The sequence below is a fragment of the Prionailurus viverrinus genome, chromosome A2, assembly GCF_022837055.1.
Source record: "Prionailurus viverrinus isolate Anna chromosome A2, UM_Priviv_1.0, whole genome shotgun sequence".
NCBI lineage: Eukaryota > Metazoa > Chordata > Mammalia > Carnivora > Felidae > Prionailurus > Prionailurus viverrinus.
The window spans coordinates 140,449,475-140,475,662 of record NC_062562.1 but is presented as its reverse complement, the minus strand read 5'-3'; the positions used below and the strand labels follow the sequence as shown (position 1 = coordinate 140,475,662).

The 26,188-nt window shown below is 36.2% G+C and overlaps 1 protein-coding gene across 8 annotated transcripts in view; it reads left to right on the top strand.

Annotated features, from left to right (window-relative positions):
• The window catches only part of CADPS2 (calcium dependent secretion activator 2), a 540,052-nt gene that overhangs the window by 362,453 nt on the left and 151,411 nt on the right, over positions 1-26,188 (top strand). For all 8 annotated transcript variants that reach the window (XM_047839630.1, XM_047839625.1, XM_047839616.1 and 5 more), the window contains exons 10-12: positions 17,065-17,173; positions 18,178-18,378; positions 25,313-25,449. In XM_047839630.1, coding sequence (XP_047695586.1) covers positions 17,065-17,173; positions 18,178-18,378; positions 25,313-25,449 — 447 coding nt within the window. The remainder of the gene's footprint in view (positions 1-17,064; positions 17,174-18,177; positions 18,379-25,312; positions 25,450-26,188) is intronic.

Below are 26,188 nucleotides of genomic sequence, written 5' to 3'. Positions count from 1 at the left end.
GCAGGCTCCATGCCCAGTGCAGAGCCAGATGCTGGGCTTGATCCCACGACCATGAGATCATGACCTGAGCTGAAATCAAGAGTCAGATGCTCGACTGAGCCACCCAGGTGCCCCCATCATTACATCTTTATATACTAAACACCCAGATTTATTTCCCCTTCTCCCTCTGTTTGAACAAACCAAGTTAAACTACCTCACCTGAATAAAATTAAGACTTGGAAAAGGAGAAAGCAAACTGTTATAAACAAAAGGCTTTCAGTATTAAAAATTATTTTATATTGATGTATATTTGCAATGATAAGTAGCAGAAAACTGATAAAAGCATATAAATATATGACGAAATTTAAAGGACAATTATTAAACATAAAGTTTATTGGAAATGCCCATCTTAATGAGCTAGATACGGCTTCCCTTCCCAATTTAACTGTAAATGAGTATTTTTCTAAAATGAGAAAAGGTTTCAGACTGACTCCTTGTTTATAGTGTTTGACAGATAAGCATGAATGAACTCGGCTCACCTAAGTAGGTTTATGGAAATAGTTTTGTCACATCACTCAGTTTCTCAACCGGTGTGTGTGTGTGTGTGTGTGTGTGTGTGTGTGTGTGTGTGTGTGTGTGTGTGTAAGTTCCTAAATTAGATTCCCCCAACACGTAGTGATATATCATAAAAAATATTTTTAATATTCTGTCATCTTATAACTAAATTAGTTCCTTTCATATCTTTGCCAAAAGCAAAAAATGCAAAAACCATCTAATTTTCAAATACTTTGTTTTGCCTCTGAATGTAGAGCACCACAGCACTGCAGCTGGAAAAATTCCTATGCACATCTCACTACATAAATGCCTGCTAGAAAATGAAAATTGGGTTAGAGGGAGCTGTTCATTTCTACTTCTCTCCAGCTTGAGTTTGAAGAGGTAAATCCTGTCAGTTCTCTAGTAGGAGATGAAGGGGAATCAATGAGGATTTCCTGTCATTTGGCGAAATCAGACCTTGCAAGATCACTGTTTGTTTGAGGATGGAGAAAGGGGCAGGGTAGTGTGGAGACCTATGGAGACCTATCAAAGGATTCTGTAATATTAAAATCAAATATACTGATTTTGTTTAATTTATAAGAAACATGGACACTATTGAAAAGTGAAAATGAGAGTTGGCTGAAATTAATAAAAGAGCTCTAAAAAATAAGGCAAAAAACAAGTTGATGTCCACATTTTAGGTAATGTACAGAATGAACACGACATAGATGAACTCAGTAATATGGAAGACCAGAGAAACTCCAAAAGTGTGAAGTCAAAACCCTACCTACCTATACTAAGGAAAGAAAGCCAATACTCAGTATGACCAAAATCTGCTTATCTAAATGGGAAGAGAACACAGATAAAACAGAAGTAGTGATAAGAGCAATGGTGAAAATAAAAATAAAAGGAACATTTTCTGATATTTCAAAGAAATTAGTCTGCAGAAATACAGACTTCCCACATTTCAGGAAATTTAGTGAGAAGAAGGTATTTCCAATTTCTTCTAAAACATTTTTTCAATTAAAAATGTGTGTTGAGTGTTACACTCAAATACAAAAATTAGTGGAGTTAGATCTACAGAGAATGAATGGAAAATTGACTTGAGAATTTGGTATACATCCAAGATCTGTAAGTCACCTTCCTGAAAATATATAAAGAGGAGCTCCTGGTATTTGAGATGAAGGAGTATAGTTTCTCGGGAACAGGAAACTTAGAAAAGAATTAAAGAGTAATGATAAAAAATATAGCTGAATCTCTATTAATGTTATAAAATACTTTGAGCCCAACACTTGTAAACATGAGGATTGTTCCTGAACAAGTTGTGGATGTATGAAGTAATTATAACAAGATGTGAAACATAAACTCAAAGTTAATGAATGCAGTAATAAAAACAGGCTGTACTCCTCAAGTTATGTAAGAAACAATCAGAAATTAGTTTATATTTTCAATAGAGAAAATACGGGGTCAACTCTGTCCTTGAAAAGTTTTAAAGTCTACAAATTAGGATGCCTAGAAAACTTTAGTAAACATAAAACAGAAGACAGCAATAGGTATGTAAATTGTTACTATGCATGTGGTAAATAGAAGTTTTAGGAGTCAGATTCTCAGAATGGGATTAAAAAACAAAATCCATATGTATGGTGGCTTTCCGGGATACACCATAAAAAAAAAAAAACAGAACATGGAGAGAAAGCGTGACAATATTTAGACTAAGGAAACTTTAAGAGCAGTATTAAACACATAAAGGGTTATAATTTTATATTCATTAAAGATATCATCAACAATTAGTATAAAACAAATAATGGTTGTTAAAATGTCAATACTACCCAAAGCAATCTACACATTAAATACAATCCTAATCAAAATAGCAACAGCATTCTTCACAGAGCTAGAATAAACCCAAAATTTGTATGGAACTGCAAAAGACCCCATATATAGCCCAAGAAATGTTGAAAAAGAAAACTAACGCTGAAGGCATTCCAATCCCAGACTTTAGCCTATATTACAAAGCTGTAATCATCAAGACAGCATGGTATTGGCACAAAAACAGACACATAGACCAATGGGATAGAATAGAGAACCCAGAAATAAACCGACAGATATATGGCCAACCAATCTTTGACAAAGCAGGAAAGAGTATCCAAAGGAAAAAAGACAGTCTCTTAAGCAAATGGTGCGGGGAGAAATGGACAGCGACATGCAGAAGAATGAAACTGGACCACTTTCTTACACCATACACAAAAATCCAAAATGGATGAAAGACCTAAATGTGAGACAGGAAACCATCAAAATCCTACAGGAGAAAACAGGCAGCAACCTCTTTGACCTCAGCCGCAGCAACTTCTTGACATGTCGTAAGAGGCAAGGGAAAGAAAAGCAAAAATGAACTATTACGACCTCATCAAGATAAAAAGCTTCTGCACAGCAAAGGAAACAGTCAACAAAACTAAAAGGCAACCTACAGAATGGGAAAAGATATTTGCAAATAACATATCAGGTAAAGGATTAGTATCCAAAATCTATCAAGAACTTACCAAACTCAATACCTGAAAAACAAACAATCCAGTGAAGAGATGGGCAAAAGACATGAATTGACACTTTTCCAAAGAAATCCATATGACAAACAGAGGCATAAAGAGATGCTCAATATCACTCATCATCAGTGCAATACAAATCAAAACCATACTGAGATACTACCTCACACCTGTCAGAGTGGCTAAAATTAACAAGTCAGGAAACAACAGATATTGGCAAGGATGTGGAGAAAGGAGAACCCTCTTGCACTATTGGTGGGAGTGCAAACTGGTGCAGCTGCTCTGGAAAACTGTGGAGCTTCCTCAAAAAATTAAAAATAGAACTACCCTACAACCCAGCAGTAGCACTTCTGGGAATTTATCCAGAGGATACAGGAGTGCTGATTCATAGGGGCATATGCACCCCAATGTTTATAGCAGCGCTATCAACAATAGCCAAATTATGGAAAGAGCCCAAATGTCCATCAACTGATAAATGGATAAAGAAGATGTTGCATATATTTATTTATATTATGTTATACTATATATATGTATATATGTGTGTGTGTGTGTGTGTGTGTGTGTGTATATAATGGAACAGTACTTGGCAATGAAAAAGAAATCTTTCCATTTGTAATAAGGTGGATGAAACTAAAGGGTATTATGCTAAGTGAAGTAAGTCAGTCAGAGAAAGACAGATCTCCTATGATTTCACTCATATGTGGCACTTGAGAAATTTAACAGAAGACCATAGGGGAAGGGAAAGAAAAATAAGTTATAAACAGAGAAGGAAGCAAACTCTAGGAGACTCTTAAATACAGAGAACAAACTAGGGTTAATGGGGGTGAAAGGTTGGGGGGGGGTGGGATGAGCACTGGATGTAGTATGTAAGTGATGAATCTTGGGAATTTACTCCTGAAGCCAAGACTGCACTGTATGTTAGCTAACTTGACAATCAAATAAAAGTAAAATAAAAGGCAAAACAAATGAAACAAATGATGTATTGAATATGTACCTGAAGAAGATAATAAAAGAATAATGCATAATGCCTCAAATTACTTGCTATTCAATTTCTTTCTCTCTCATAACCTTAGTAGTCTTAGTAGTCTTTGATTATAGATTCTTACATATAACTGTATATTATATAGCTATTTTAAATGATAATGTTACCATAGAATATATGAGGTAATTGGCTTATGTGGGAAAACAGGATAAGCTTTAGAATGCCAATTATAAAATAAGGTGGTATATTAGAAGGAGTACTAACTGTATCTGAGGAGAGTTATGTTTCTAGACTCAAGATGACATTTTCCTTCTGAATGACCTTGGGAAAGTCAGTTTGCTCTTCTGTGAACTCTGGAGTAGAGATCATTATCTCCAGGGCCCTGAACCCCAATCCCCTAATACTAGTATGTCCTATGGAATAATCTTATTTTTTCTTTTCATTGAAGCTTAACTCTGGGTTTTAATTATTAGTGATTTAGTGAGACCTGAGTCCTCTAGATATCATAGTCTCTAGTTTCCAAATGTTCTTAAGATCCTCCCCACCCAACTTAAATCTATAATTCTATCAAATGTAACAGTATTTTATGGGTTAATATTTACTGATTAAATATCTTGTAGAATATTAGGACAATACTATCAGAAAGTAAACCTACAATGCCGAGAAATCCAATCCCATCTATACTATTACATAATACATATCTTACCATTTTTCCTGATGAGTTTTCAATTTGCAGTGCTTATAATATTTCGGCTCTACCTTTTTCTTATAGCAAAAACATAAAATATAACAAGGTCTCACATGAATCAGATGTTTTTGAGGAAGTTAAGAATTTCTTTTTAATATAATCACTCCCTAATTACCGTTTCCCAATTATTGTTTGATATTTCATTTTGTTTTTTTCCTAGTGATCTTGTGATTTTAATGGGTTTCTTAGGACTGTGATCACATCGTAGCTATTGGTATACCTGGAAGACTAAGACCTGGTTCCTCCGTGGCTCTTAAAAGTGGGTCCATCACACTCTGGGTGCTTCAGACAGCCTAGTTGGATAAAGGAATGAACTTAGCCTCATGTTTATTGTTTCCTGAACATTTTAAGTACAGTGTTTGACATTTTTAAAAATCTAATATTACTTGAATGGTGAGTGGAGGAGGATTCATTTAAGAGTACAAGTAGGGGGGGCTCCTGCGTGGCTCAGTCGGTTGGGCGTCCGACTTCAGCTCAGGTCATGATCTCGCGGTCCGTGGGTTCGGGCCCGTGTCGGGCTCTGTGCTGACAGCTTGGAGCCTGGAGCCTGTTTCAGATTCTGTGTCTCCCTCTCTCTCTCTGACCTTCCCCCATTCATGCTCTCTGTCTCAAAAATGAATAAACGTTAAAAAAAATTTTTTTTTAAAGAGTACAAGTAGGGTAATTTGGACTGCTAGACTATTAGTATTTTTTTTTAAACAAGGTAAGTATGTGATCTGTCCTAACAAAGATAATAGATTTTCAAACGTGGCTGAGTAATTTATTAAGTTGAAATAAGTTTAATTTCCCAGAGAAATTAAAAGGCAGGGACAATATGCCAGGCACTGTGGGAGCCAATGAGTCACAAAGAGACAACAGCCAAGTAAATGCAGTTAGGTGTGAAGGGGACAAGTTTGTAAGGGTGCTAGAGGGAGGAGGAGGGCTTACTAGATTAGGAAATCTATATAAATCATGCAATTTCAAAGGTGGAGGTGATCTATTCCTGCTTGGGAGTTCAGGTAGAGAAATGAATAAAAGTGGACAAGTCTTGTTGGGGAGCCTGTCTGGAGTACCAAACGCAGTGGTAGCTATAAATTCCGACTAATATTTGTGGGAGATTTTTGCAAGCCGTGCAGAGAAGACAGACCTTTCTGTGCTAGTCATCTTTCTCCCAGCAGATTCCAGATTGTTCGTGTGGTGATGTGTCAGGAGACTTTCTTTAGCCAGGTTTATATGATTCTTCCAAATGAAAGAATAAAAAGGGGAACTTTTTGGATAATTGGCTCGATATATTTCCTGTTTTGTTAACAATGGTCACAGAAGTATTACTTTGTGTAGTAGTCCCCTGAAATCTAATAATTATATTTTCATTATAAGACAAATTTGAACATTTTTTTACAGTTTGTATTTCAGCTTTATTTATGCTTCCTGTTAAGAACATCTGATGTTTTTTTTTTAATACAAAATTTATTGTCATACTGGTTTCCATACAACACCCAGTGCTCATCCCAATAGGTGCCCTTCTCAATACCCATCACCCACCCTCTCCTCCCTCCCACCCTCCAACAACCCCCCATCAACCCTCAGTTCTCAGTTTTTAAGAGTCTCTTATGTTTTGGCTCCCGCCCTCTCTAACCTCTTTTTTTTTTTTCCTTCCTCACCCCACTGTCTTCTGGTAACTTTCTCAAGATCCACATAAAAGTGAAAACATATGGTATCTGTCTTTCTCTGTATGACTTATTTCACTTAGCATTAACACTCTCCAGTTCCATCCACGTTGCTACAAAGGGCCATATTTCATTCCTTCTCATTGCCGTGTAGTATTCCATTGTGTATATAAACCACAATTTCTTTATCCATTCATCAGTGGATGGACATTTAGGCTTTTTCCAAAATTTGGCTATTGTTGAGAGTGCTTCTATAAGCATTGGGGTACAAGTGCCCCTATGCATCAGCACTCCTCGATCCCTTGGGTAAATTCCTAGCAGTGCTATTGCTGGGTCATGGGGTAGGTCTATTTTTAATTTTTTGAGGAACCTCCACACTGTTTTCCAGAGCAGCTGCACCAGTTTGCATTCCCATCAACAGTGCAAGAGGGTTCCCGTTTCTCCACATTCTCGCCAGCATCTACAGTCTCCTGATTTGTTCATTTTGGCCACTCTGGCGTGAGGTGATATCAGAGTGTGGTTTTGATTTGTATTTCCCTGATGAGGAGCGACGTTGAGCATCTTTTCATGTGCCTGTTGGCCATCTGGATATCTTCTTTAGAGAAGTGTCTCTTCATGTTTTCTGCCCATTTCTTCACTGGATTATTTGTTTTTCGGGTGTGGAGTTTGGTGAGCTCTTTATAGATTTTGGAAACTAGCCCTTTGTCCGATATGTCATTTGCAAATATCTTTTCCCATTCCGTTGGTTGCCTTTTAGTTTTGTTGATTGTTTCCTTTGCAGTGCAGAAGCTTTTTATCTTCATGAGGTCCCAGTAGTTCATTTTTGCTTTTAATACCCTTGCCTTTGGGGATGTGTCAAGTAAGAAATTGCTGCGGCTGAGGTCAGAGAGGTCTTTTCCTGCTTTCTCCTCTAGGGTTTTGATGGTTTCCTGTCTCACATTCAGGTCCTTTATCCATTTTGAGTTTATTTTTGTGGATTGTGTGAGAAAGTGGTCTAGTTTCATCCTTCTGCATGTTGCTGTCCAGTTCTCCCAGCACCATTTGTTAAAGAGACTGTCTTTTTTCCATTGGATGTTCTTTCCTGCTTTGTCAAGATGAGTTGGCCATACTTTTGTGGGTCTAGTTCTGGGGTTTCTATTCTATTCCATTGGTCTATGTGTCTGTTTTTGTGCCAATACCATGCTGTCTTGATGATGACAGCTTTGTAGTAGAGGCTAAAGTCTGGGATTGTGATGCCTCCTGCTTTGGTCTTCTTCAAAATTACTTTGGCTATTGGGGGTCTTTTGTGGTTCCATACAAATTTTAGGATTGCTTGTTCTAGCTTCGAGAAGAATGCTGGTGCAATTTTGATTGGGATTGCATTGAATGTGTAGATAGCTTTGGGTAGTATTGACATTTTAACAATATTTATTCTTCCAACCCATGAGCATGGAATGTTTTTCCATTTTTTTTATATCTTCTTCAATTTCCTTCATAAGCTTTCTATAGTTTTCAGCATACAGATCTTCTACATCTTTGGTTAGATTTATTCCTAGGTATTTAATGCTTCTTGGTGCAATTGTGAAGGGGATCAGTTTCTTTATTTGTCTTTCTGTTGCTTCATTATTAGTGTATAAGAATGCAACTGATTTCTGTACATTGATTTTGTATCCTGCAACTTTGCTGAATTCATGTATCAGTTCTAGTAGACTTTTGGTGGAGTCTATTGGGTTCTCCATGTATAGTGTCATGTCATCTGCAAAACATGAAAGCTTGACTTCATCTTTGCCATTTTGGATGCTTTTGATTTCCTTTTGTTGTCTGCTGATGCTAGAACTTCCAACACTGTTAAACAACAGCAGTGAGAGTGGACATCCCTGTCATGTTCCTGATCTCAGAGGGGAAAGCTCTCAGTTTTTCCCCATTGATGATGATATTAGCCGTGGGCTTTTTATAAATGGCTTTTATGAGGTTTAAGTATGTTCCTTCTATCCCAACTTTCTCAAGGGTTTTTATTAAGAAAGGATGCTGAATTTTGTCAAATGCTTTTTCTGCATCAATTGACAGGATCATATGGTTCTTTTCTTTTATTAATGTGATGTATCACATTGATTTGCGAATGTTGAGTCAGCCCTGCATCCCAGGAATGAATCCCACTTGATCATGGTGAATATTTCTTAATATATGCTGTTGAATTCGATTTGCTAGTGTCTTATTGAGAATTTTTCCATCCATATTCATCAGGGATATTGGCCTGTAGTTCTCTTTTTTTACTGGGTCTCTGTCTGGTTTAGGAATCAAAGTAATGCTGGCTTCATAGAATGAATCTGGAAGTTTTCCTTCCCTTTCTATTTTTTGGAACAGCTTGAGAAGGATAGGTATTACTCTGCTTTAAATGTCTGGTAGAATTCCCCAGGGAAGCCATCTGGTCCTGGACTCTTATTTGTTGGGAGATTTTTGATAACTGATTCAATTTCTTCACTGGTTATGGGTCTGTTCGAGTTTCCTATTTCTTCCTGTTTGAGTTTTGGAAGTGTGTGGGTGCTTAGGAATTTGTCCATTTCTTCCAGGTTGTCCAGATTGTTGGCATATAATTTTTCATAGTATTCCCTGATAATTGCTTGTATTTCTGATGGATTGGTTGTCATAATTCCATTTTCATTCATAATTTTATTTGGGTCATCTCCCTTTTCTTTTTGAGAAGCCTGGCTAGAGGTTTATCAATTTTGTTTATTTTTTCAAAAACCCAACTCTTGGTTTCATTGATCTGCTCTACAGTTCTTTTAGATTCTATTTTGTTTATTTCTGCTCTGATCTTCATTATTTCTCTTCTGCTGGGTTTGGGGTATCTTTGCTGTTCTGCTTCTGTTTCCTTTAGGTGTGCTGTTAGATTTTGTATCTGGGATTTTTCTTGTTTCTTGAGATAGGCCTGGAGTGCAATGTATTTTCCTCTCAGGACTGCCTTTGCTGCATCCCAAAGCATTGGGATTGTTGTATTTACAATTTCATTTGTTTCCATATATTTTTAAATTTCTTCTCTAATTGCCTGGTTGACCCATTCATTCTTTAGTAGGGTGTTCTTTAACCTCCATGCTTTTGGAGGTTTTCCAGACTTTTTCCTGTGGTTGATTTCAAGCTTCATAGCATTATGGGTCTGAAAGTGTGCATGGTATGATCTCAATTCTTGTATACTTATGAAGGGCTGTTTTGTGACCCAGTATGTGATCTATATTGGATAATGTTCCATGTGCACTCAAGAAGAAAGTATATTCTCTTGCAGAGTTCTAAATATATCTGTCAAGTCCATCTGATCCAATGTATCATTCAGGGCCCTTGTTTCTTTATTGACTGTGTGTCTAGATGATCTATCCATTGTTGTAAGTGGGGTATTAAAGTCCCCTGCAATTACCACATTCTTATCAGTAAGGTTGCTTATGTTGGCAATTGTTTTATATATTTCAGAGCTCCTATATTTGGCGCGTAGACATTTATAATTGTTAGTTCTTCCTGATGGATAGACCCTGTATTTATTATATAATGCCGTTCTTCATCTCTTGTTACAGCCTTTAAAGTCTAGTTTGTCTGATATAAGTATGGCTACTCCATATTTCTTTTGACTTCCAGTAGCATGGTAGATAGTTCTCCATCCCCTCACTTTCAATCTGAAGGTGTCCTCATGTCTAAAATGAGTTACTTGTAGACAGCAAATAGATGGGTCTTGTGTTTTTATCCGTTCTGATACCCTATGTCTTTTGGTTGGAGCATTTAGTCCATTTACATTCAGTGTTATTGTAGAAAGATACGGGTTTAGAGTCATTGTGATGTCTGTAGGTTTCATGCCTGTAGTGATGTCTCTGGTACGTTGTGGTCCATGCAACATTTCACTCACAGAATCCCCTTAGGATCTCTTGTAGGGCTGGTTTAGTGGTGATGAATTCCTTCAGTTTTTGGGAAGACCTTTCTCTCTCCTATTCTGAATGACAGACTTGCTGGATAAAGGATTCTCGGCTGCCTGGTTTTTCTGTTCATCACATTGAAGATTTCCTGCCATTCCTTTCTGGTCTGCCAAGTTTCAGTAGATAGGTCTGTCACTGGTCTTATCAGTCTCCCTTATAAATTTGAACATATTTTGATTTTACATGCAAACCCCATCAACAAACTTCTTTTCCTGGAATGTGGTGAATATAATAGTTTTTCTCATATATATGAAAGCTAGACCTATTATTCAGAATCTCTATAAAAAAATTAGAATTGAAGGATTAGCAAAAGCATTTGAATTGGGGTCTTGGCTAGTCTGCAATGTAATGCTAAGAATTCTTTTATGGAAAACACCTAGAAATGCTGGGTAAGGTATAATACACATCTTTTTTACATGCATACCTGAACTGCAAGAAGAAAGGAAAACCCCAGGGACCAAAGAGTGAAGCTTGTGAGTTGACTTTGTAGCTGTATGGGGCTGGACACACAAGGGTGTTGATGTTGGTTTGTAGGGATTTTACTGTTCACGCAAAGAAAACATACCCTGAGGCATACTCAGAGTGGGAATTTGGATAAGAGATCTTCTCATAAAGAACTTAAAAGATCTAGATCACTGTGAAATGTGGACTAGAAAAAAAAAACTGCCCCCAGGCTAGTAAATTTATATTTGGCTCTAAATATGGAGTAAAAATGACTCCTGAGAATTTATAACTATTAGCCTGTACTCAGAGAATGTTGAAGTTCTAATTTATTTTATACAAATTTAAGGGAGAAATGCTCAAGTTAAGAAATAAACATAAAAAGTACTTATGGATTGGTGATATATCTGAGGCATGTGACATTTTTAAAAAACTTTTTGGAGAGATGAACCTTTAAAGTAGGTTTTATAAAATATCCACAGATAAAATGGTGTTGGATATGAGCATAATTTAAAATCACAAAACAATAAACCACTTATTTATACACCCAAGAATTTTAGTAATAACTATCATATGTATAAACTACAAAATAATTAAACTTAGGGTGATGAAATTTATAAACTGATTCAAAACTATAAGAAAAGAAAACACACTATGAAAAATGAACAAGCAGGTTTGGAATAGGACTATGTGGAGCTAGTAAAAATTTTAAAGTCATTGAAATTATATCTTTATTGGACAGGTTAAACAGTAGGTTAGACACATCTAAAGAGAAAATTAGTGATGTAATTAATGATAGAATATTATAATCTTAAGAAATTACTCAGCATAGAGAAATGAAGAAGCATAAAGTATGTAGAGGTTAAAAGGTAGGAAAGAATCTACAGTTCCAAGATACTTGTGATAGAATTTGAAGAAAGAGTAAAGGGCAAATGAGATAGAGTCAACATTTGAAAAGATAATGAATGAGATTAAAATTTGATAAAAGTCACAAATTATCAGATACAAGAAATACTACAAATATTAACCAAGATAAACATTAAAACTCCCTAAAATTTCACAGTAAAACTATAGGATAACAGGACTGGCTGGCTCCATTGGTAGAGCATGCAGGGTCATGAGTTTGAGGCCCCTTGATCTCCGGGTTGTGAGTTGGAGCCCATCGAGGGTAGGGTTTGCTTTTAAAAGAAAATTTTTAATTAAAACACAGGATAACAAAGATAAAGAGTACATTTAGGAGAAATTAGAAAAGGCAAATTCACTGCAAAGGGACCACAGTCAGAGTGTCATCAAACTTTTCAATATGGATTATGTAAGGTTTCTGATGATGGAATATCTTCAAAGTGCTGAAAGATTACTAGCCTAGAATATTCTATAACCAACTAAACATTCATAGGGTAGGGGCTCCTGGGTGGCTCAGTCAGTTAAGCGTCCGACTTCGGCTCAGGTCATGATCTAGCGGTTCGTGAGTTCAAGCCCTGAGTCGGGCCCTGTGCTGACAGCTCGGAGCCTGGAGCCTGTTTTGGATTCTGTGTCTCCCTCTCTCTGACCCTCCCCCGTTCATGCTCTGTCTCTCTCTGTCTCAAAAATAAATAAATGTTAAAAACAATTTAAAAAAAAACATAGGGTAGAGTTAAAGACATTTTTAAAATAAAAACTGACTCAAAAAGTTTTTACTAAGGAAGGAAATTGAACCCAGTGATGGTGCGTGCCTTCTTTTTAAGCCTTCTTTTAAAAAGCTGGTCATGCCCTAGGCAACAGAGCAGGTTTCAAAAAATACTAAAATTCTGAATCATTCTGGTCACAATAGAATTACTTTAAAACTCAGTAAGAAAAATGTAACCGCACATCCACATATGAAAGCACACTTGTAAATAGTTCATGTATAAAAAAGAACTAATGAAATGAGAAATATTTAGAACTGAACTAAGGAAAATGCTGTATGATAACTTGTGAGATTAAGCTAAAGTAAACTTAGAATAAACCTAGATATATATGCATTTAGGCTTATCGAACCTATATAATAACAACTGAAAATGAGTAAGCTAAGTAGATGAATTAAAACATTCATAAAAGAATAAGCCCCCCCAAAAAAGAAGGGAGAAATAATAAAGATAGCAGAAATTAAGAAATAGAAAACAAAGAATAGGGAGGAGTAACTAAATGCAAAGATACTCCTTGCAGGTGCTCAAAAAGGTAAATAAATCTCTTGCAAAACCGATTATGGGAAAAGGATTTGAATGACTGATAACATTAGGAAATGAGCAAACTTGTTTAATAAAGTAACCCACAGAAAAGAAATCCCAAGTGGCTAATAAAAATAGGAAATGTTCAGCCATATTAGTAATGAGAATTCAGAGAATCCAGAGAAATTCAGAGAATAGAGACACACCACGTACCATTCGTCAAAGTTGGTAAAATATTAAAGACTCAAAAACCAAGTTAAGCAAAGATATGTAGTACCAGGAGCTCTCCTGGACCCTTGGTGTACGTATGCACTGGAAAGTAGTTTTGTAATGTCTAGCGAGGATGTAGATACACATGCCCTACAGCCTAGCAATTCCCTTCCCTGATGTAGCCCTTTAGGCAGCTCTAACACATGTGTGCAAGAATGACCGTTATGACACTATTTTTAATGGCAACAAGTGGAAGGTACTGAAGGCCATCATTAAGACATTGGGTAGAGTGTGGCAGTTCAGATAACAGAGTAGGTATCAAGATGGCTAAACATCATGTTGAACTTTTGGGCGAAAAGTTGCAGAAGAAAGATACATGATTTATTCATACAAAGTGTTAAAATGTGTGAAGAAGTACTTGATTTTCTCAATTTACTTATGTGGCAATTGTGATTTGTGATAAATACATACTTGGTCTTTATCCCCATTCTAGCATAGAATCCTTGTACTTTTCTACTGAGTGGTAAAGCTGTCTTATGTTAGTGAGATGATTTTAGAGCCCACCTAAGCATGGGGGCTGTTTGCCTAGAGAATCAACAGTGTGATTAGAACTGGAACTTTCACTTCCACCTACCCCCCACATCCTCCCAGACCTCAGGGAGGAGGCAGGCTAGAGGCTGGATACATTGCCAATGACCAGTAATTTAATCAATCAAGTAAGCCTCTATAATGAAGCCTCTGTAAAACACCAAAATAAGGGGGTTGAGAGAGCTTTTCAGGTTGGTGAACAGATGGAAGACTTAGGAGGTTGTGGGAAACCCTGATCTGTAGCCAGTCAGAAATACAGGTAATAATTTGGACTAGTGTCTGAAGTACAAGGAGAGAGGGGCATCTGGGTGGCTCAGTCAGTTAAGCTTCTGACTCTTGATTTAAACTCCGGGCATGATCTCATGGTTTGTGAGTTGGAGCTCCTGCAGTTGGGCTCTGTGCTGACAGCATGGGACCTGCTCGGGATTCTCTCTCTTCCTCTATCTCTGCACCCCCCTTCCCTTCCCCCCTTCCCTTCCCCGTGCCCCCCCCCCCCCCCGCCACTTGCAAATAAATAAACTTAAAAAATGGAGTACAAGGAGAGAGTGGTAAGAACCTCCCATCTGTAGGTTACATTCTGGGTTTATGACTGGCATCTGAGGGGGAGTGGGGGTGGGGCAGTCTTGTAGGACTGCACCCTTAACCTATGGAATTTGAGTTCTATGTGCTGTGTTGGTATAGTGTTACAATTGAGCATATTGTAGGATACCCAACTGGTATCCAGAGCATTGCTTGTTATTGGTGTGGAAACCACCCTGCCTATGTATAAACCAGGTTGGAACTGGGTCTAAGAACCTAAAAATTTATGTAATAAAAGTTGTAAAAACATGCATGGGAATAATAAACACAAAATCCAGCATGATAATTACCTTTGTGGAAAGAGAAAAGAAAAATGGGTTTGAATATATATATACACACACGCACACACACATATATATATACATTAACTGTATCCAGACAAAAACCTTTAAATATATATGTGTGGGTGTATATGTACATATGTGTGTGTATGTGTATACACACACACAAACACACACACACATATATGTTTTTTTGTTTTTTTAAGTAGGCTTCACACCCAGCTCAGAGCCCAATGTGGAGCTTCAGGACCTGAGCTAAGATCAGGCTTAACTGACTGAGTAACCCAGGCATCCCCATAATAGCACTTTTCAGTAATTAGTATAAATATTTTCATCTGTATCCTGTTCATATGTATGTACAGTGTTTATCCAAAAAAGTACACTCTACATTTTTGTTTTTCTGTCTGCTTTTTATGTTATATCTTAGAAATAAAGATATGTCTTGAAAAAAAAATCTGTCGTAAGTGCTTTGAAGGCTGAATAGCATTGTACTGTGTGATCATGTTGTAGTGTATTTAACCAAACCGCTATTGGTTTTTCCAGTTTTTCTTACATTCAGTACTGCAGTGAACATACCATGCATGCATCTTTGAATATTTTCCATTTGTTTACTCAGAATAAGTTCTAAGATTTGCTGGATCAAAGGGATTGCGTAATAAACAGTGAGGCTTACATACTAGGAAGTTTCCAGCAGGCTGGAAACTCAGGAGGTGATGCTACAGTCTTGAAGCAGAATTGCCTCTTCCCTAGTGACGCTCAGTTGTTGCTCTTCTCTGTCAGCCTGTATTGATAGATAGCAGTTCTTTGCTGAATATATGTTTTGCATACATCTTAGTTTATGGCTTTGCCTTTTTACTCCTTTTTTTTTTAACATTTTATTTATTTTTGATAGAGACAGAGCACAAGTGGGGGAGGGGCAGAGAGAGCCAGAGACACAGAATCCAAAGCAGGCTCCAGGCTCTGAGCTGTCAGCACAGAGCCTGATGCAGGGCTCCAACTCACAAATCAAGAGATCATGACCTGAGCTGAAGGCAGACGCTTAACCGACTGAGCCACCCAAGCGCCCCTCCTTTTTACTTTCTTTGTGGTGTCCTTTAATAAGGAGAATTTCTTAACTTTAGCATAGTCTGTGTAACTTTTTTCCATAATTAGCTCTCGAGCCCTCTTTAATTTTTGTGTATTGAAAGGTATTTTTTGTGTTTTCTTACTTTCATTTATGTTTATAAGTGGAAAGGGGGCATAATTTACATTACCCAAACTGTTTTCCATGGAATCCTGTGTTCTATGATATTTTGCAGTTTAAGTGTTAATCCACCAAACATTCTTTTCTCCTGCTGGGAACAGCACTTCCCCTCTCTATTTGGGGGGAACATCTCAGAGCCCACCTATTGGAGCATTTGACATTCTTTGCCACAGATGTAAGCTCTTGACCCATACTGGACTAATGTCAGTTTTACCCCTTAGCCATAGTGATTGGTCCAAATATGGCCTTAAGACTCCAGGTGGGACAGCCAGGCAGGTGACTGAGGAGCTGCTGGCCACTGTGGTTCTAGGTCACTGAGACCACAGCACAAGAAAATGAAGCCAGTTTCAAAAGAGAAGTAGAGTGGAGACACAGAGTGATCTTGGCAGTGTTGAGTCTCTGGCTGCCAAAAAACTCATTCCACCCGGAACCTTCCTGTGGGTTTGCTTATGTGGGCCAGTAAATTCCCAATTTTTATTGAAATCTTTTTATTTATTTATTTGTTTGTTTGTTTGTTTGTTTGTTTGTTTTGAGAGACAGCACACGTCTGTGTGCACATACAAGCAGGTGAGGGGCAGAGAAAAAAGGGGAGAGAAGATTGGAAGCAGGCTCTGCTGACAGCTGAGAGCGCGACGCAGGGCTCCAGCTCACAAACCGTGAGATGATCATGACCTGAGCCGAATTCAGATGCGTAACCAATTGAGCCACCCAGGCGCCCCTGAAATCTTTTTTTTTTTAATCTGGAAATAAGTACATTTTAAAGTGTAGTTCCATGATCATACACGTTTGAGAATGCTTCTGTTATATCTTACTCTTAGAGAGTCACAAAGTATGTTAGCCTACTAAAGACCATAACAAAACATGCAGTAGAAGAAGCCTGTTTATCTTTATTTAACCCAGTGATTCTCAAACTTATTTTTAACATGAATACTTTTTTATGATGCTTCTATTAATGTCTCATAGAATCTTGGCCAGCAGATCATCGGCTTGGGAAATGTTATCGTAGGCATGGAAGGGCCTAACTGCAAGCTGGCAGAGGAGAGGTGCTTTCATTTCTGAGTTAGGTTTTGAAAAATGCTAACACCTATTGAATTTTTAAAATTTGGCAAAGAATCCTCTGATTAAAAAATAAAAGAGATTTAATGCTAGCAATTTGCAAACCTTCTCTTGTGCAGGTTAGCCAGTATACCTTCGCTATGTGCAGTTATAGAGAAAAAAAGTCTGAACCACAAGAACTAATGCAGCTTGAAGGATACACTGTGGATTATACAGATCCCCACCCAGGTAATTCTAAGCCGAATCTCTTTCTCTGCCACGTATTCATGAAATTCTCATAACTCTCCTGTCTCTGTTCTATGTTTCAAGCTCCATTGAATGAATAGGGTGCATATTTCACTGAGGTACCTGGACAAGACTTCATGAGATTCGACTTCTATCTTTCTGCGGACTACTTAGCTTTAGGCTAAACTCATCATTTCTGTCGTCTTTAGGACAAGGATGCAATAGTGAAAGTTACAATAATTGGAAAAATTGTGTGAGCAATATCAGCAATGCTTACATAAACTTCTTTAGTGGAAGGCAAAAAGTTACAAGAGACAGAAATAGGGAAAGAAATGACCAATGAACTTTTATGTAGTCTATCAATTTTTTCCCCAATAGCACATTCTTATACTTCTCTCCTTACCTCCATATTAATACTAGGTATGTAGTAGACATTTGGTGTCTAAAATTGGTAAGAGAATGAATTAATGAATATGTGGCCATGAATGAAATTAATAAAGCAATATTAAGGAATACATAGATTTAATAAATGCAGAGATTAAAAATTTCACATAGATGAAAAGTAGGAACCTGTGATCATGTTCACTAATTGGTCAGTGAAAAATGAAAAACGTCATCTCTGTGAAAGAATTTTGCAGAGGATAAGATGCCATACAGATAAAAGCATCATTTTTGCCTTTTCTGCTAAAATTACCGTATATTTCTCCTGCATCTAGCATTAGAAATGTGCCAAGAGAAGACTTTCTTCTCTGGCCTGAGCTTTCAGACTACACTATATATTTCTATGGAGTAGGTTTATATGGCTTGCATAATGTTACTGTGCCATGAACTATTCGTTTCCCTAGGCTATTTTTAATTTTTAAAGTAGTACGGAAATTTAAACTTTTCTTAGTAGCATCGAGCTATTGATATCAAATTCATTCTTTTCTATGAGACCATTTAGCAAATGAGCTTAAAACTCTGCCAACTACGTAAGTTTTTTTAATGATGTCTTTCTTTCTCCACAGGCCTTCAGGGTGGACAGATGTTCTTTAATGCGGTTAAAGAAGGAGACACGGTGATATTTGCCAGTGATGATGAACAGGATAGAATATTATGGGTTCAGGCCATGTATAGGGCCACAGGTCAATCATATAAACCCATTCCTGCGATTCAAACCCAGAAACTGAATCCTAAAGGAGGGACTCTCCATGCAGATGCTCAGCTTTGTAAGTTTTGTTAAAACATAATTTCATTATCAATTAATAACCTTAATAATATATAAAATTGCCTGAGGCAAATTTGTTCAGTATCATAGTTTACATCATTAACGAATTCCTAATTGAATAAAAATAGTTTGTATTAGTCATAGAATCAGCTCTCTAATTTTTCATATGGATCTGGAATAAATGGTGCCTGGGTTTTCAGTTACAAATTTGCCAAGCATTGGGGTACATTTGGGCATCTCAAGGGCATATAAGAAAATTCTCTAAAACTTCTAAAAGAAAATTTATTTTAATACTTATAATTGTAACTTTTTTAAATGTGTTTTACAAAAATGGAAAAAGTATTGCAAAATTAAATGGGCATTGATAGGACTCCAGAATACCAAAATCATGAACCGTCACTTTCTAGGGTTGTTCTTAACTCAGAAGAATAAGAGGGCTATTTTCTGTTGTAGATTGACAAAAAAGAATGAGTCATCAAGCCAACTTTCTTTATCTAAATACCTTAGTATTCATGTCATTCTTTTTATGCTAATTTAAATCAAGAATTTTATTCTTCATTTGAATCTACAAGTGATTAATAACGAATGATGTAATAATTACAGAAACGTTTTCGAACACAGCTTTAATAATCATTAAACCCAGATATTCTAGTTTGTTACACTTGCAAAGCTTCTCTGGTCTCTTCTGTAATAAGACTTTTTTTGGTATGACTTTAAATTCAAATTTTGACTTTTCATTCAACACCCTTTACTGTTAAGGTTCTTCTCCAGGAGAGTAACATCTTGACGTGCATTATTTTGTTCTCCACATCAAATAACTACTCTCTTTTCTTTTTGAGCCCCCTTCAGTATCACATCTAGGCATCTTAACAGTACATAAGGCCAAATAATTAAAGATGGAATATGAGCTCAACTCCAATTACCTTTGTGTTATACCATACGTATAGTATATATACACACATAAATATATATATATACATATACATATAGTATATATACACAGGCACATATATATACACACACCACTGTGTGTCTGTGTGTGTGTATGTATATATATACACACTATATATAACATATATATAACATATATAAATATATCTATGTAAATATACATATGTATATACACCATATATATAACATACACTTTATGTTAGCTAACAGGACAATGAATTATTTTTTAAAAAACTAAAATAAAAAAGAATACTGATCTTGACCTCTATCAGAGAAACCATTTAACTTTCCAGAGAGTAGTTAGCCCTTAGTATTTTCTTCATTCCATGACTTCCATAGCATTCCTTTTTCTTCTTTTTTGGTCATCTCTTGGAAGAACAGCTTTTAGAGTTGTTCTTAGTTAATAGAAACTAAGAAGATAACATGAAAATAAAGTGACTAGTTATAGAAATAAATGTTCTCCTAATCTATTTAACTATGCTTTTTCACTCCTTTGCTGACCTATAGCTGGTAAAGGTAAGTGTTTTCATGATTTTCTTTTTGCTTCATTGTATTAAAATTTTTGTAATAATGTGATTGTTGAAGGAATATCATGGTCTTATTTACAATGCCAGTCTCTTACTTTCTAGGCAAACCCAGAATATTTAGGTTAACTTTGCCATTTATGAAACAAAAACGTATATTTTTGCCACAACAGAGAAGTAGAAACAACCTAATATCTACCATTCATATGGGCATAAAGGTCATGGCTGCGAAGGTATTACAACAGCCTGCAAAACACTACTCAGTAATGTTACGTGGAAAAATACTAAATTGTGTGTATGGTATTTCACTGTGTTAGACACAGTTTTATAAATAGAATAAATTATTCACAGTATATGAGTTTAATTAAAGGGACTAGTTGCTAGTCCATTTCCTCTATTTCCTGAATTATCTTTGAAATATTTATGTTATAACCTAAACCTTTTTTAGAACTAAACATTTTTTAATGTTTAGAGATAGTCAGAAAAAAATAATAAATTTATAAAGTCTAACTTATTTGAAGATAACCTTATTTTAGGATATAAATAAAGGTATGTATTTATAAATTTTTCTAGTAAGTGAATCTATTCAACTTCCCTGTTTCTTTAGCTTTCAGGATATTTAGAAATTTTAAGAAAATAGAGTAAACTGAACAGATAGAGAGTAGGCTTGATATCCAGTTTCTCTGCTTCAGATAGTACATTGCCTTCTGCCAGACTGACAGGCAGTCTTTGATTAAACTGTCCTTTTCTATGCAAAGCAACTATTTTTCATTTTTCTCTCATGTATATAATGCAATACAGTATGTATGTAACACAATACAGTACAACACAGTTCATTTCCAATAATGTCAAAAAAGAACCAGAAAATTTACCTTTTTATTTTAAACCAGATTTAAAAAATCTTAAATTAGAATATAAGCTTACATTTAATTTTATGAGCTTATTTTCTTGATTAATCTAGTAAGTTGAATTTCACACTTCATAGGTATGTTTTATCTTACATTGAATATATTATATATTGTAATATACTATTTCAAATAATACCTTGTCTGTGATTCTAGTCTGTATGTGTTGATTAAAATTGTCTTGTGAAAATACTCCTTATTTGTTATTCGTTGCAGAAAGCAAGATGTGTAAATTCATACATCCGGTTTTAATTTAACAAAAACAAGCTAAGAAATTATTTGGATCGATAATAGAGGTGTGAACAAACTCCTAATATACGTATCAACATTTCTCTTTGGTGTTCAGCATAATACATGTGTACATAAAACAAAAAATATTAACCAAGATCTACATAAAATTTTGTAACCTGGAACTTCCTATTAGTGGCTACGTGGGTGCTATAAAAAGACAAGTGGTCCTTATCTGTCCCATGTTTAACTTCATGTGAATTTTCAAGCTCATTGAGAGTTTGACCTAAAAGGAAAGTATAATCAGATGTGGGTATCGGGAAATGCAGCTACCAGCAAACTCTTAACCATAGGACAGTCTTAAGTTATTGTATTTGAAAAGATTCATATGCTGCTTAGTTCAGTTCAGGATTTTGCAGAGGAGGAGATGCACTCTTAGGTAGCAACACCTTTTTCATAGTCCTTTTGGTACCTGAGTCCCAGGTCTGAACACCAGAGTGTTCTCAGAATGCTAAGGGATGCCTGCCTCTTCCCCTGCAGTGTCACATTTGCCCCTTCCTCACATCCTTTTCTCCCCTGTTTTATATTTTAATTTCTCTCCACACCAAGAGCAGTGAGCGTACATGCGTGCACGCACGCACACACACACCATCCTTAGAATTAGTTGCAAAAGAAGAAACATTTTAGTTGATTTAAAAAAAATTTTTTTTAATGTTTGTTTTTGAGAAAGACACAGTGTGAGCAGGGGCAGGGGAGGGGCAGAGAGAGAAGGAGAGACACAGAACTCGAAGTGGGCTCCAGGCACAGAGCCTGACGCGGGGCTTGAACTCACAAACTGTGAGATCATGACCTGAGGTGGAGTCAGACGCTTAACCAACTGAGCCACCCAGGTGCCCCTTCAGTTAACTTTTTTCCCCCTCACATCTGAACTCTGACTTCAAATGCCTATCCTCGTGTTTGCATTCTTGAGCACACAGGGGCCGGCAGTGGTCAGTGTCTACCGAAGAGCCCCCTCCCACACACCACAGGGGGGCCTACCAGCCTGCTAATAGTCCTCGCGTTGTTTCCTAGGCTAGCTGTTTTCAACTCAGTGTTAACTGTTTAAATTGGTACTGTCAGCCTACTCATTCTTTTCCCTGGACTTCCAACAGCTGTTACCCTAATGACAAATTTAAATTTTCAGGTTCCGTTTGAATAAGCCTCTATAATTCCATACATCTATAGCAAATAATAATCTTTCTCAATTTGGGTTTTATTCCATCCACTTTTACCACACCTGGTGACAGTACCACCTAAAGACGCTGGCGCATATAGCCAACTGTTACCATAGAAACTCCACCAGTATCCTCAATTACCGTGTCCCACATCTGTAGTTAGTCCATAGGTTAATCATCACAATTTGTGACAGTTTTGCAGTGCGTTGTTCAAGCTCAAATCTCGTCGGTTTCTTTTGATAATTTTCTTACACCGTTTCAGAAGACAAACTGAACTGAAATTTGTCCTTATCGGTGAACGCTTGATTAGTGCCATGAATAATTTTTCATTTAAAACTAGTCACCATAATTTTGTGTTATAATAAACATTAATTGAAGATAATCGAGTATAACCCAGTTTTAAAGCCGGTCTCCAAGCTTTGCATTTGGTATGTAATTGATATCCAGATGATATCTCTGCATTTTCTAAGAGTAAATGTAGGTATGTTACGCCAAGAGAAAACTACATGAAAATATTCTTGTACAGAAATAAGAAACTAGATAGTATTTCAACAATAGTTTTCCTATTGTACTTTGGTTCATGAGCGGGTGTTTTAAAGTGAAATATTTCTCACACAGAGATCAAAACTGTTGCTTTTTCAAAATTTATTTCTTCATGAATTTATAGAAACTAATGAATCAGTGGTGCATCGTGAAATATATTTGCATGAAGTATTTCAAATTGTGCTTATAAGGTATAAAAAGAAAGTAGAACAGCTTGGTCTTTGCAGCCTGTATTTTGAAGATGGGGCAATCCTTAAGAATACATTTCACTTTCATGGAAATGTAGCCCCAGCGAGATTGTGGGGTTTCTTTCTTTAATAGAATTTTGTTGGCCTGCATATTTTATCACTGTCGATATGGAGTCCATTTTTGTGACTTAAACTGCTATTAGGAATATTTTTATCATGAAAGCCAGTTGTTGGCAAAGTAATTTTTCATTCATGTGTGTGATTCAGAAGGGCTTAACACATAGGTAAATGTGTGGTTTAGAGTTACATTTCATGAGGAAAATACTTCGTAAAGTAAATTCATTTTTAAAAATACGATTTGATTGCAGAAATGAACCATAAGTCATATTTTTCAGGACCTTGTAGATTTTATTTAAAGACTGTAAACACTTTGCTTTAAAATGAAAAAAAATTGCTTCTATAAACCTCTATAAAGGGTGGAAGCAAAAAGAGAATTATGTACAATGTATTGTATGTATTTATGTATGTAATGTATGTATTTTGTAGAAGTGTAAAAGAATTGTGGATTTTCTGTGAAATTTATTGTATATCCTATTCTCAACAGATAAGCCTTAAGTGAGTGTTATTTTTAACTTCTTGTTATGACCTTCTCCGTTGAAAGAAATAATGAATAAAATTCAGATGTTTTATAAAACTAGTAATTTCATAAAGATGTTACTAAAAGATTTTTTTCACTCAAACGGAGAAATGAAGATTCTAAGATTATTTAGAACACAAAGTAACAGTTTTATTATATATGTACCTTGCATTTTTCAATATGCTGTCTAATTTGATATTATTTTTGCATTATTATATATGTAACTTTATTTTGAAAGACTTATACATACAAATAAAGTACAAGAGAATTTGGATTGTCTCATTTCTCAATTCAGGAAGAGCAGTTTAATAACATTTGGTGTTCATCCAGTTAATACTAATTTACCACATGTAATGCATTTAATCATTCAGTTAAGTAATTAGTGAATGCAAGGGAATACATATGGCAGTTTCTCCATGGATCACAACCCAATACCTTACATCATCGATGAACACCCATTCATTGCTAACTTGCTGCATTCACATCTGCACTGATGTGAGATTTTTTTTTAATGTGATTCTGAAGACCCTTCAGCTTGAATTACATAGTTCTTCCATCCACAAATATGGCTGAAAGTTGAACTTGACATAGGATCAATATGATCTGGGCTAAATATCTAAATGTGACTGATTATGTTAGCATCATGTCCACAGATCAATATTGAGTTTTATTATGAGCCTGACTCTATAATTGCGTTTAATCAATAAACTTTTGTCTTCCTTCCTTTACAATTTTAGGATTGTACCATATAGGTTTTAAAAATTACATTTGGCTTACATTTAGGACTCTACTTCTTGTGATGACCAGAATGAGATCTGTCTATGAATTTTAAGGAACAATGGAGCCTCGGCCCCACCATTGTCAGGAGAGTCCACTTTTACCCTGATAACTGATTGCTTGCCTGATGCGCGCTACATTTCTAACAGAGCTAATGTAGTAACACCCCAGCACTCCTTTTGGGTGGTGTGTGTCTTTTTTTCTCTCTACTTAGTAAATAATTCACATTGAAGACTTTGACAAAACATACCATTAATGAAAGCAGTCCTAAAAGCTTGCCTTTTGATAAACCCGCAGGGTCTGCAGGCGTTGAAAGATGCAATCTGCAAAGAACAAGAAATTTGGGTCTTTGATTGAAGTGCCATTTGGGACGTTATGCTTTGTCTGCGTATTTGCACAAACATGATGCTCCCTTTTTCCCATCTCTTAAACTTGAAGCTTGAGAGCATTCAGTGCCATTTCTACATGAAGGTTGGTCCCATTAAAGGCTCAAAAAAAAAAAAAAAAAGAAAAAAAAAAGACTGGAAGTGATCCAGCAGAAGCCTGTGTGTTCATTTCTGTCCTAGTTTGCCATTTGGAAAGCAAGCTTCTAGCCATCATTGCTATTTTTTTTATGACTAGACCTGGGTTCTTTTCCAGTCAATTCCTTCTTTAAACACATACTTAAAATGTATCTACTTTCTTAAAATTGGAAAATAAGATTATTTCTGTGATGAATATTAGAAGAGGCTCTGATTGAAAGTAGGATTTCCTCATTTCAAATGATCTGCAGATTTTTCCAGATCATTTTTCACTAGGCTGCAGAAAAATTGCAATTTATGTTAATATGCTGGATTCCTGGCATCCTATTTTTTGCAATAGAAAATAGTGTGTTATCATGAGGCATGCATTTGGTGTTCAAAAATTGTATTTGCCCATGAGTAAGCCAGGAAAGTAAATGTATTATACATGCTTTTCTGGATTTACAGATGCAGACCGTTTTCAGAAACATGGTATGGATGAGTTTATTTCTGCTAATCCTTGCAAGCTGGACCACGCCTTCCTTTTTAGACTACTCCAGAGGCAGACTTTGGATCACAGACTGAATGATTCCTATTCTTGCTTGGTGAGTACAAGTCTGTCCATCCAGTTCCCTGTAGGTTAGAATGAAAGAATTTTTTTAAGTGAGAAACACTTGTTATGAAGCGGCATTTTATTCCTGACCCCTTTAATAACTGTAGTTGGGAGTTAGGGATAAAGGATTCCAATCGATTGCTTCCCAATTTGAAAATTATACACTTGAAGACCACTGCTGTGCCACTCAATAGACAGGAGAATAGACTCAAACAGACACTGACTTGTGGTTTATCAGTTCCTCTGGAGAAGGCTGAATGAAAATAAAGGCTTTAATGAAGGCAAAAAAAAAAAAAACACACCTCTGGGATAGGATTTACTAACACCTGTAGAGACATTTTAAGGTTTAAAGTCTCACCAAATGTTGATATCTTTCGTTTCTCTCTTGTTTCTAGAAAGACAACCTAAGTGGCGGGGGAAAGAAACAGTGGGATAAATGATATGACAGGGCAACATGTAACAAGAAACCTTTGGTTTCCTTTAACCTTCCAAAAACAACTTGAATTCCTTAAGAAAACTAAATCAAGTAGCTAAACTGCTACTCTGTATGTGTTGAAACCAGGCAGAATTTGGCATATAAAGTACCGTTTACATATAGAAGGAATGCTTGACCCCTCAGAATGTGGGCATTAAACTGTAGCCTAGGAATTGCACGTGCCTTTCCAAGGATTTATATCAGCGGCCATTCCTCTGAAATGTGTCCAGCCTGAATATGCCTGTTTCCATCACCA